General features: G+C 38.2%; 1 protein-coding gene across 4 annotated transcripts in view; it reads left to right on the forward strand.

Annotated features, from left to right (window-relative positions):
- The window catches only part of STXBP5L (syntaxin binding protein 5L), a 197,395-nt gene that overhangs the window by 106,103 nt on the left and 77,641 nt on the right, over positions 1–13,651 (forward strand). For all 4 annotated transcript variants that reach the window (XM_009557006.2, XM_054087829.1, XM_054087838.1 and 1 more), the window contains exons 6-7: positions 3,728–3,791; positions 11,449–11,532. In XM_009557006.2, the coding sequence (XP_009555301.2) occupies positions 3,728–3,791; positions 11,449–11,532 (148 nt within the window). The remainder of the gene's footprint in view (positions 1–3,727; positions 3,792–11,448; positions 11,533–13,651) is intronic.

Genomic DNA, 13,651 nt, shown 5'->3' on the forward strand with positions numbered 1-13,651 from the left:
GCCCATGCAGCGTTTTTTGCCCTTTCTCAAATTTGTTTTCCATGAGGTGCCACAACCTTTGTCGAGGGGCTCAGCCATGCCCAGTAGTGGGCAGATTGGAGCCAGATGGAACTGTGTTAGACTGCCAAACATGGGGCAATCCCCACCGCTCCTCACAGCAGCCACCCCTGCAGACCACCTGGACACCTACATCCAATATATGACATAAAAGTGCTAACAAGAATAGAAATAAAGATGGTGGTGTATATGTGAAAGCAAAACAATAGTTCATTGAGTCTTGTGGTAGAGTGACATACCTGACAGACTAAAAGAATAAAATTGGAAGAAAGTGGAAGAAGCTTTACCAAGTCAGTTATAATACCAAGCAATCAAACTATTAGAATACTCAAGAGTAAGACAATATAATTATTAAGAGAATATTCATATCAAATATAAAGGAAGAGAATGAAGAAAAATAAAATCTCATACATATAGTGTATACTCTGCTATGCTTGGTATCAACTTTTCTGACACTGTATGTGAAGCTCTTACACAACCAAGCCAAAGGAATAGCTAGGGACCTAATAATAAAAAGGTAATACTCCTAAAATAAGCAAAAAGGTGCCTAGTATCCTGAAAAGCAAAAATAAATTTTATTAAAGTATTTCAGGATGTAAACCTCCCAGGATCCTTTGACTATTTACAATAGATCCAAGACAGAAATGGAGGAAGTAGGAAAATGCATTTTATTAGTGATGGTTATTCCTTTTAGCTGATGTCTTGGCATGGAAATCTGAGGCTACGCATCTACAGGAATGTAAGATAAAAATAAGATTGGTAGTAAAAGACAGTTTTATATCATTTACAAAGGAACAACTAGCTTGTGTGACAATGAAAATATAATTAGCCTAAAGTCAGGTGCAAAATAGAGTGACTAAAGCTCATCTAAGAGTTTCCTTTTATCCAAAGACAAAAGTCATACATTCTTTGGCGAGCAGTGACATACATATCTTAAAAATAAAACAGTGGTTGCACAGACTTATTTAAATTGTTCTTGACTTTTAAATTTGGTAAGTGCGAAGAACAGCCTAGATAGGATCAAACTTTGGCTTAGAAAGAAAGAATGTTCTTTGCCACTATTACAAGTCAAATGCCAATATTCGTATGGCCAAGGAACACAGGCGGCATACTGGTTGGCTCAATGGGCTGGGATAGCCAGCCAAGACCTGGATGCCTTGTCAGCCTCTGTGTGCTCTTTCCACCACTTTGCCTGTTGCCAGCTTAGTCATGCCTGATGTTTGCTTGAATTTTCTTCCTTTTCTGTCATCTGTCAGTGGTTCTTATCTGGTTAAAAAGTAAAATTTTTTATACTGCTTTTCTATTGACATTTTTTCCTCTTATTCTTATCCTTCCCCCTTTGCTCATCATGGCATAGGTAGCATGTGCCTCAAACAAAGATAGTGCTTTCCATCAAAGTACTCTTACCAGTACAGGTAGGTGAACCTATGTCAGAAGCAAACTTCAAAGCAGTCTAGAATGTCTCGAGAAGTCATATTCACTCCACAAGGACAGATGTAAAGACATGTGCAGACCTAAGCACTGCCTGCAAATATTCTCATCTCGCCCTTCAGTTCCCTGTCACCACCTGCCTACCCTGCCTTCTCCAAGGTCTGGTTTTGTGGAAATGATTTTTTTATTCCAGTAGAGGTTACTCAGAAACAGAAGCTCAGTCTGAGGAGTCCTCTCTGGGGAGCTGGCTTGAATGGCAACGAGAAGCCAGATCTCCCACTAATTGTATCTACGCAAAAATTGTTGTGTGCCATGTCTCAACCAAATGTATACCTGCTGCTGGCACCATTATGGATTGTATAGAATGTTGCTGTTGTCCACTTCTTTCCTGCTGATCTTGCTTCTGTGCTGGGATATTGTGCAAAATGCTCTTGCAGAAGCCTTGCTCACGAAGATCTCACATAGAAAAGTAGCATGCTGTAGGAATCTCTGGAAACACGATCTGCCAAAGCAGAAGATGATGGCATGGGATCATCTCACGAAGAAGATTCACCAAGGAAGGGGCTTGCTACCTTGCCACTAGCTTTGTGTATGCAGGTAGCAGTAATGTTAAAATATATGTGAAGGGGCAGTGTATAGTCTTGAAACATTGTCTGGCATTTAGATAACTTGAAGTTTTTTATCTCTTTGCTGTAATAAACTTAGTTCAGAAGGTCTAAGGATGTCTGGAGTAATTTTTTATTGACTTTAGCTAGGAGGTAAATACCAGATAAAGTCTTTGCCACCTGGCTCTGGTGCATGACTAAACAACTGAAATATTTAAAACATTCTACAGGGAAAAAAAATAGAGACCAGAGGAAAGTGTGCATGTTTTCAAGAGTGTTGGAGTTGTTTTATGAAGGAGGAGTCTGTGAGGATATGGGTTGCTCCACAGTATTTTAAAGTTTGAGTTGCCTTGGAATTTTTGCAAATCACTCTCAATCTTGTTTTGGAGCCTGACTTGTTAGAACAAAGAGGATGGTTTTTCTATAGTATTTGAGCCAAAGGAAGAGGAACACTATTAATTTAAGAATATCCTTTGAGCAGTTTGACTGGAGAACTTTTTTTGGGGGGTTTTTTTAATTCTCTTGCAGATTGTTTTCCAGCTTGGAGCCTAGCTAGTTTTACGTATGGCTTCCAGGAAAATTCTTTGTTTTAGAGACCCTGCCAATCTCCACCACATTTCTTCTTCTGGTGACCTTTTGTGAACCAAGACTAGACATGCAAGTGTAGATCCTAAGATGAACTCCTAGGAATGTGTGCTCTGACCCCAGAACGGATATGGAAGAAAGATCTTGTTCTGTATTCAAACCACTGCTTCTCTTCTTGTTCTGTATGACTGCCAGGGTCTAAAAGTCTCTTCAGAAAAAAAAATCACTTGAAAAATCTTCATCTATCTATTAAGTTTCCTATGATTTTCTTTTGCCTTCCATTGCCAGACAACAATGACTGTAGTAGCAGTCCCTATACTAAGTTGCATACTACATTGTTGGTACATGTTGCAGAAAGGCAGATGATGGCAAGAACAATAAATAATCTTTGTAGAGGCTAATGAAGATTCATGAAATGGGACTTACAGCTGAGGAACCCCACTGATCATGCATTGTGAGTGTGACGGGATCAGTTGGTCTGAAGATGTCATAAGGCTTTAAAGAATAGACAAAGGCAAGATGCTCCATTTCTGAAACCCCACTGCAGTAATGCTAAGAAGCTACCTGACAGAGAAATGTAGGTGAGATTACTGAAGTCCTGTCATTAATGAGGTTGGTGTGGTTTGTTATCAGTAACAGAAATGAACCCAGCAGAGACTTTGCAAAAACCTTGGCAGATTAGACTTGAAATCAAGCAAATGGGGAGGTACGACAGAAAAAGAGGGAGTCAACAAAAGAAAAGAAAAAAAAAAAAAGCCTTGGAAATTAGAGAAAAAAAATTACTGTAAGAGGAGGAATAGTGAGATATAAAACCTAGAAGAAAGGATTCATCAGCAAGAAAGAAACTTTGCCTATAAGAGCAAAAAAGAAATAGAGGAGAATGTGAAAAGATATGGATAACTTTCAGATAGTTATCTTCTACTGTTGGGCTTCTTAGCACTACTTTTAAACGATTTGAGGTACATATTAAAGCACCTAGAAATTGAAGTAAACATCTAGCTCTTTATACAAAATATATTCACATATTTGAATTTATTTTTGTCTTGCAGATCCACAAAGACTCACCCTGGGCCAGTTGTACATTTAAGTGACAGCCCAAGAGATGAGGGAAAAGTGAGTACAACTATTTGTATAAACATTGCAACATTTTGTGGCCTTTATTTGCCATGATAGCTCTTTCTTTTTGCTTACTCACTAATTTTATCATCTGCTTTCTTTGTATATTTGGAAGGTCACTTTTACTATTTTGCAGTTTGTAAGAAAAAATTCTCTTTGTACAATTTTAATGAGTAAAAATCTATGATACAGACTGTACTTTGTACTTTGAAGCCAGTACTTTGAAGCCTATAGCAAATCAAAATTGTTCCTGATTAAAAAACTTTAATTTTGCTTAAGTAAGAATTGACTAAAAAAGTATCGTGACCTCAGTACTTGGATAAACGAGCTGTTATGTAGGCATTACAATAAGTTTTCATAAGATAAGAAGTCTTTTCTTATACAAGAATAATAATGATACTAACCCATGTTTGGAAATTGCTGCTGTTTGTGAATAGAGTTGAGAATAGCAAAGAGCTGTCAACATGTAGAAGTAAAACATACAGTCAGAGCATTAGAGTCATGATTGATACCATCAGGAGGCAAAATCTGAGTTGGCTTTAGTGTATGGTAGCTTTTCCAAAATGAAATTGGATTGCCAGAATACCAGTTTATTTATGTGTTGCTACTGCATTTTTGAGCATTTTGCCAGTGTGGAAGGGGCGTTTAACTATTTCATCGTTTTTGATCACTTTTGCCAATTGCATTTCAGTATGTATTTATAAAGGATTGCATCTTACAAATGATGTATCTTTTTGACAGCTTGCCTCACATAACAGCTGATGGTTATTGGAAACTAGCAAGAGTGTGATTTTCTGATACTGATATGGGGGATGTTATGCTGAAATTAATATGGCTACCTAGAAAAATACTGATGACCACATCTGAATTTCATTTGCATAACCGATTCTTAGACTTATCCATATTGCAAGGTGAACTATGTGCAAATGATCCACTTGCCACCTAGCCCTCCAACAAGTTAGACTTCTTGGAGAATTAAAACTGATCAAGCCATTTAGAACACAGCAAATAAAGAAATTCAATGTTATGAAGCACAGTGTTCTAGACTACGCATGGCAAAATATGTGATAAAAATGTTTATTGATAAGGCGTAATTCTTGTTCACTGACCACAACAGAAGCTGTTGATGACCTACCTAAAGCACCTAGTGTTGAAAAAAGAACATGATACTAAAGGAAAAAATGGTCTTGTGAGTGAACACCTCTTACAGGAATGTCATAGACTGCGTCCAAACAGAAGCCTGCAATATTTTTTCTTCAACAGAAAGGGAAAAGATGAAGGAAAGGGAGTTAAGAGGAGAACTTGTTTGGAAATACAATTGTTTGTTGCTTAAAGGGCACACTGGAGGCATCTGGGCACTGTTTAATTACTAACATACTAACAACATCAGCAACAGCAAAATCAGATGGATCTCTACAAAAAACAAAATAGGAAATTTATGGGGAGAAAAAGTAGAAAATGTAAGCATTACTGAAACCATCCCAGGGCAGCTCTTTATATCATTAATATATTGAGAGACCTGTAAACAGCAAATTTGCGCTAACAAAATACTTGCAGATTTGCAGAGTGTGGAATTGATCATGTGTGATGTTTGCAAGAAGATATCAGTAATAGGTACACACAGATGTAAGAGAAGATCCAAGCACTAAATCAAAAGACATAGCTCCAGATCAAAAAATCCAGGAGTGGAGAAAAAAAAATAAAGTAAATTTTACAACTCATCAAACTTTGGTTGCAAGAATGAAGGATAAAACAGTCTTTCTTCAGAATGGGGAAAAGACCAAACAAACAAAGTTTTGGGACTTTGCTGTTCGGCATAGTCATAAACAACCAGGAAAAATAGTAAGATGTGATCAGGTTTACTGGACTTTATGAGGCTGCTAATCTTGACAGTAAAATGGCAGGTTAAATACTATTATTTTGTAAGTATTCAGTGTGAATGATGGAAAGTGAAGGGGGAGGGGAGTATTTCAGACTTTGCATATAAAACAGTGGGTCTGAGCTGATCTTTACTGTTTGGTATCAAGAGCTCAGAATGAGGATTGACAGTTCAATGGACATGTCAGCTCAATGCTCAGTACTGACTACTAAAGAAAATCAACATTAGGCATTATCTGGAGAAGAATAGAGAACAAAAGAGGGTGGTTGCAGAAACACGTGGTTGACTTGCCTGCTGGAAAATAATAATCTTTGTTCTTCTATCTCAGAAAGAACATATTTGCACTGAAAGAAATTCAGAGTAGGGGCAACGTTTTCTGTATGAGGAGCAACTAAGTCAGACAGAACAATTAATTGTGGAAAAGAGCTGATTGTAATTCCATGTTTGAAAAGCACAACTGTTATGAAGAGGGTAGGAATAGTTCATAATCCCTTTAAATACAACAACTAAAAGGATATCAAATGAAGCTGACAAACATCATATTCCAAACCAACCAATTAAGTACTTCTTCAAATGTGCAATGGGTAGAAGGTATAAATTTTATTCCAAATGGTGCTGTGAGTGCTGAACATATATATTGGTCACAAAGGAGATTAGAAAAGTTAATAAAAGATAAATCAATTCGAGGGTTATTGGAGAGTTTTGCTGAAGTTTCCTAAAAGGTTTTTAAAAGTTGAGGTTAAATGGAGTCATGTCTAGTTGAGAAGGTAGCAGTCTTGGCTATTTAAGAATGAAATGCTGTGATAAGTAAAACTTTTGTTTAATTTAGCAGAGCTATTCCTAGGTAACAGAGTTGTTTCAAGATAGTCTACATATTCTGCTTAGTTCCCGAGCTTCAAGCCAATCAAAGACCACCAAGAGGTGTTGGTGGTAGAAATCAGACCCCTCACATCTCTTCATGCGGGTCAGCAAATGATAGTGTTTACTTCAGGAATGAAATAGTCGGTAAAATTCCTTGCTCAAAATACAGACATTCTTGTAATCTTGTAATAGTACAAGGGCAACACACTCTGCAAGGCTCTGATAATGTATCCTCCAGTACATCACAAGATTGTTTATAGATCTGGTCATGTTTTACTGAAGTAAACAAGTAGCATTCTCCTATGGCCACTGAGTAGTTGAGAGTCCTAAAACACAGAAAATACTTTCCAAACCTAGCACAGTCATGAGATCTGATTTTGAAAGCCAGCAAAATTTGTGCACTGACTGTTTATTAATCTTTTCAAGCTCTTTAAATTCCTAAAAGTTCCAGTTTATATCAGCTATCAGTTTTTCTGGGCCAAAAGAGTAAATGTAATTCCAGACAACCTCTGCCACTCAAAATTTTTCCAGAGTGACATCTAGGCAAGCTATGAAGGCAGACCTTGAAGACAGTCATTTTTGTGAATCTAGCAAGCTCTGGCTGGGAAACAGACAAAGAGAATTGTGGCATTTTATGTGTCACTTAAGAACAATTTGGGGACCTAGAGATTAAGTCTATAAGTTATAACTGTGTCTGCCAAATCAATGAATAAGTGTACATTAGGAACAGACAGAAGGGCACAGGCATTTGTAAGTAGCAAACAGGATTTTTTTCTTGCTGCCACAGGAGAAGACATTAACTGCAATGATCTGCAGTTTCCCAGCAGCTGGAGAAATATGAATAGGAAAAGCTATAGTGTTATTAACTATTAGCTGGTGGACTCAACTTCTTGTCTCTCTGTCTGTTTTCTGAGATCTAATAACACCTAAATATAGTGTACATTTGGCAGGGTTATTTTTTTTCTCTCAGCTGTTTTGGGCTACTAGAACAAGTAAAGGACTGGCTGGCACGTTCCAGGAGACAATTAGTTGATTGTAAAGGATAAATATTCCTAAAATGCCATCACCAAAAGCATTTCATGAAGAAGAATTTTTTAAGTCAGAATTTGGAGCAACTCCACTAGATAAGGAGGATCACACCAGGACTCCTCCCTCCTTCAAATTCTGTCCAGCCATTTGCATCTTAACCTAATTAAGCATGAGTAATTAAACAAGGTGCCAGGAAACAGAAGTTAAAGAAACATCTTTGGGATTTTGCTTCCCAGACTCTTTCTATGCATATTTTTCTTCTTTGTCTATGTTTTCTTCTACAACTGCACTTATGAGTGTTTTTGGGGTTTTTATCCCATTGAATATTACAGACACAGAGCTTCTCCTATAAATCTCTCAGGTGGTTACTGTGGCCAAAAGAAGTGTAAATATTTTAGTTTCCTGCATTTCAGATAGGTCAGAGCATCATAAATATACTAGCAATGAGACTAAACCCATTCACCCAGTTGGAATTGTGACCTTAGTGTCATACCACAGCACAAGTTAGTTTAGCATGGCTACCATCTGACCAAAGAGAGAGAGATTCCTGACTATGCAGCAAATCTATTTCTTTTTCAAATTCTTCCCTGAAATCATAGTACTTTTTATCTTGCAATTCAGTAGTGCTGTTGTGCATTAAGCATTTGAGCAATAGATCAGGTGAAATGCTGTCTCTGATAGGAGGTATTTAACCTTTTAGTAATTACTTGGAGCATGTTTTCTTTGCAAGAGAATGTGATAAAAATCAAAAGACAAACTGCTTCACCAAGGAGAAAGGCTAATTGTGAAACAGGGTCATATACTGAATGGTTTTCTATTCCTTCAGTTTCTTCAGTATATTTTTACAAAAGCTGGGGCAAAAAGAAAATACAAACTGAGAGGCCCTGCAGAGGGATCTGTACAAATTGGAGAACTAGGCAATCACCAGTTGCATGAAGTTTAATGAGTGCTGGATTTTGTACATGGGACACAGCAATCCTGGATGTACATACAGACTGGGGAGGAGCAGGGTGGAGAGCAGCCCTGTGGAAAGGGATCTGGGGTTCTCGGCAACAGCAAGTTCAACATGAGTCAACAGTGTGCCCTGGCAGCCAAGAGGGACAACCATCTCCTGGGGTGCATCAAACATGGTATTGCTACCTGGTTGGGGAAGGTGATTGTCCCACTCTACTCCACATTGGTGCAGATCCACCTCAAGTTTTGGGTGCCGCAGTATAAAAAGGATCTAAAGCTAATGGAGAGTGTCCAGAGGAGGCCACAAAGTTAGTGAAGGGTCTAGAGGAGAAGCCATATAAGGAGCGGCTGAAATCACTTGGTCTTTTCAGCCTGGAGAAGAGGAGACTGAGGGAAGACCTCATAGGAGTTTACTGCTCCCTCACAAGGAAAGCAGGAGGAGGAGCAGACGCTGATCTCCTCTCTTTGATGACCAATGACTGGACCTGAGGGAGTGGCAGGAAGATGTGCCAGGCAAGGTGTAGGCTGAATATTAGGAAAAGGTTCTTCACCCAGAGCATGGTGGAACACTGGAACAGGCTTATGGAGGAAGTAGTCATGGCACCAAGCCTGACAGTACTCAAGAAGCATTTGGACAATGCCCTCAGACACATGGTGTGAATTCTGTGGTTGTCCTATGCAGGGACAGGAGTTGGACACGATGAGCCTTGTGGGTCCCTTCCAACTCAGGTCATTCTATGATTCTATGACCTCGACTGTTTTGGTACCCAGCTGTAACAAACTGGTGCAAGCACTTGTTATGATGACAGTAAGGAAGGGAATCAGAGTCTGTAACATATAGATTAAAACACCATTTATTATAGTTAAAACAAAAGGAAGAAAAAGATAATCTTACATTCCTTCAAATGGTGGGAACCCCAAGTTGTGCAGCGTTGGATGGGCACAGAACACTGTGCTGGTTCCCTCTGTGAAGAAGTTTACCAGCATTTTGGTCTTTAGAGATCTCAAAAGATTTTATTTTTTTTTGTCTATTAATTTCCACTTTCAAGCAAAAGGATATTCACGTGAGAGCATACTGTCTTACATTAAGATAAAGACAAGGACACAAAGGTGCTGTAATTGCACTTACCGAGTGGGAGCTGCCTACAGGCTCCTTTACAATTAGCCAGCTATGTTTTCTTGTCACCAAGGACTATGTGCAGCTCAATACAGGTCTGAAAGCCAAGTACTGTGTGCAGCACAACATAGCACTGCACAGGCCTGCACTTGCTCAGGTTATCTGCTATGTGAATCACTAACTCCTGGAGATGCAGTTGTCTTCCATTTAGGATGACTACACCACCAGCAATGCAGTCACCGTTAGACATTTCTTTGTTGACTACCTCAATGGCAATCTATTATCCCAGAATACCATATGGCATCCTGACACAACTGTCATCCAGTTAGCTGCATGCTTTCTGAACAGGATGTCTTTTCATATTTACCGTGCTACAGAATCGCACATGGAACCATCCAGAGCAAAAATGATAAATATTCTGGAATTTCTCCAAGACAGATTGAATTTTTTTCAGGAGCAGAATTCCTAAGTAATGACGTATTGTTCTTATTCAGGTATTGAATACATTAACTATAAATCATTCTGAGACTAGGAAATACATCTTCACGTAATGAATATTCTCCTGACAATATAAAGAATCATATCTAGTTGGACTGAGAGCATTCCCAGACTCTTTTATAGCAATATTGATGTATCAATTATACTTAACTTGGAAACAAAGTGATGTTTTGTTTAGCACTTCAGCCACGTTTCATTTTTATGACTTAGGCAAGGTAAAGTGAGTAGTAGCAAAGATGCTAGTATGGTTTCACAGGCTAAGGGATAGCCTTGTCATTCCTCCATTTAAATTCTTAATATAGAAACTGTAAATTCCTGCCTGCATGCTGCAATCCATGTGTTTATGGCCAAAGAACAACTGCCAGTGGTATAAAATATTCTATAACGGAAATGCAGGAGTCTGCCAGTTGGGTCATTCACAGTCTTCAGGAGCAGGATAGATTCTTAGGAAGATAGGCTCTAAAAGAAACAATTTTCAGGACACCTAAGTAGGCTAGACTTCACATCTTCCATAAGATCTGAAATTAATTATGTTCAAATGAAGAGTAGTCAATACAGTTCCAGAGCAATAATTCAGTTCTTTTCAACAGGGACAATGAGAAAGGGTTGTGTTCATTCTTATTCCTTGTGTTCATTGTTTTTCTTCTCTTTCATGTTTTGACAAATCTTCTTTGCTTGTATTTCTCAGGTGTGCTAGATGATATGACATACCAGTTCTAGAAGTAGTATAAATTGACATGTCAGTTAATTTTCTATTTCTAGGAAATTAAGCTGTTTATTCTCTACAGGGGGAGTATTTCAATATGTTTTAAAGCAATAGAAAGCAGAAATTAATGTAATATAAATAGCTGAGTGAGAGTTTAATCTGGTGACTCTTTGGTTTGAAGTTATATAAGTGGTCTCTTAGATGTCAAACCGTGTTCCCTTCAACCAAGGACAAGGAAGGTAAGAGCAGGCACATGCTATGGTTTTATTTCCTCAGCAGATATACAATTGAGAAGACTGTCCAGGCACATAATCTTAGAAAATAATTAACAAAGATAAAGCATGTATAAAGCACATTTTTTTCTTACATATCAGATCTTAAATTTTCAGTAATGGAAAGTAATTTATATTGAAAGATAATCTGAAAGTAGGGTATAAAAGTATAATCTGAAAGTAGGGTTGCAAACTGCAATTTTGTACATCAGTTTGGCATTTCTCTTTATAGTGCTTATTTATTTTTTTTTTAAATCTCCTAAAACTATTAAGTAGTTCAATATTTGTATATACCTTTTGAATCTGAAACTATGATTGTCTTTGTTTCCCTTCTCCAGCTACTGATAGGCTATGAAAATGGGACTGTTGTATTCTGGGACTTACGATCTAAAAGAGCTGATTTAAGAGCCTACTATGATGAGGTAAGCAATTTCCATTAATGCTGAAAAACTGTTATTCAGCAGTTTGTCATATGTCCTATCAAGCAGATGGATATTTGTCTTAAGGCATTGCTAGTTCTGGGAATACTGTTAGTGCTATGCTTTTGAACGAGTTGTTGACAACAGAAATCAAAACCTGAAGTCTCAGGTTCAAATGCCTTAGGCTTTTGTGAATGTACTATGACACGGAGTTTCTTCCTCTTGATTCTGACAAGTTCTTCAGCTTCTGTGTGGGGATCCTCAATTGAACAGAGTGTAGTAGTGAGCTGACCTGAGCTATAGCTGTGCTAGGAATTACAGAATTATCTTTAGTGAGTATTACTGGAACATTAATTAGAAAGAAAGACAAATTACTTCGTAGGGTTATTGGTATTACCTAGTAATCAAGATCTGATTAAAAGGTTTTCATAGTTGTATTTTCATAGTTTTATCAATTGTCTCTTGTCATTTGTAAGTGGATTTTATCAACCACAGATGCAGTTCTTGTATCAAAAAAAAACCACCCACAAAGTATGCCCTTTCATTTTCCTTGCCATCCAGATCAACATCACGGGCACATTGATCCTAGAATTAGCTGCTCCCTGAGACAACCCAGTAGCTCGTAAGTGGTGGAGGTGAAGACCACCCCCCTGTTCACAGACCTGCAATTGCAGCATTTACAGTTGCATACCTTAGCGCTTCTTTATCATGCTGTAGTTCATGTCTTGAAGACTAAGAACCTTTCATAAATAAAACATGTCTGCTCAATTCGTATGAGAGAGCTTCTCACCAAGCATAGAAAAGGCTGTACAAGTTGCATTATCTGGAATGTCTCTGCTTGGTGTTCTTGTAAGCCTGTATCTTCTCTTCAAAGCTTCTCCCTGATATTTAGAATTTACTCACTGTAGCTAGAAGTAGTGCTGTTTTTCTTTTAGCACTGCTGATGACCAGTTAGAGGCTGCCTCTGTTCATCAATTCCTGATACAAAGAGTTTCTATGTTTTCTTCTCTACTGTGTCAAAGCTTCTCAAGAGACTAAAATACTCTCATTTGTGAAATACCTAGTCCCAGAGTGGAGCTTGAACCTGTTTCTAAGGAATCTTGTGTCTGCTCTTCAGGATGCCAGTTACAAATTTGTTTCTTTGTGTGATGATGATTGTCATCTGCTCAATGGTGATATGTATGCGTATGATATTCAAGCCCTTTCCATCAGTGCTACTGTTTGATGCCTTCTATAAAAGAATTTCCTTGCAAGCCCTTTTACAAATTCTTTCTAAATTTTCCTTCTGCCTGTTGGTATAAAAAGGCAGCACATAAACAAGACAGATCCTTCAAAGGATTTTCAAGTTGTTATTGATAGTTAGCAGGTCCAAAAAAACAGCTGTTTAGAAGTTTGACAGGTTGTGTCAACAGTCATTCAGAGCTTCCTGAAGCATGGCCATCATCTTTCATTAGAACGCATCTCCAAAATGAAGCTGTATTTTTCACAGGGACATTTGCCAAATGACATTTCCCTACCTTTATCAAGCATATGCTATTGTAGAAGTCAGATGTGGCCTTTGCTGTCATGGTCCTGCAGTGCTACTAACAGGAAGGATTCTTAAAATTCAAGCAATGGGATTAATACGATGCTTTTTCAAACTATGGTTAGAAGTGGTCCTAGAATCCCCATGAATTCCTCTTGTTGGAGGAGGTTTGTGGTTGGGAAGGAACTGAAGTGGTGTTGGGCATGCTTGATTTTAGTACGTGCTGACTATGAGAGGAGATGGATTATGTGTGCAACCACTGTGGGTATTGCAGAAGGAGAAACATACTCAATCTGGAGTGATAGGCTTTATGTACATACACTGTGTGAACATCCATATGAGTCACCCACTGTGATGAACTCCTTTTCTACACAGATAACTGCTCCTTTTTTTGTGGATGCAAAATAAGTGGATCAGAATGCTAGACACATTCTAGCATCATGAAAATTAGAGACGTATTCAGTACCATCTTTCAGTATTAGGTGTGACTCCCAGCTGAGATTTCCAAAAGCAATTCTAAGTATTTCTTGTTCATTTTGGGGCAAAGTCTAACAGGTGAGTTTGAGTTGCTGCTCTGCCAACTGTCTGTGACAGAAG

This window comes from Cuculus canorus, chromosome 1, assembly GCF_017976375.1.
Source record: "Cuculus canorus isolate bCucCan1 chromosome 1, bCucCan1.pri, whole genome shotgun sequence".
Taxonomy (NCBI): Eukaryota; Metazoa; Chordata; class Aves; order Cuculiformes; family Cuculidae; genus Cuculus; species Cuculus canorus.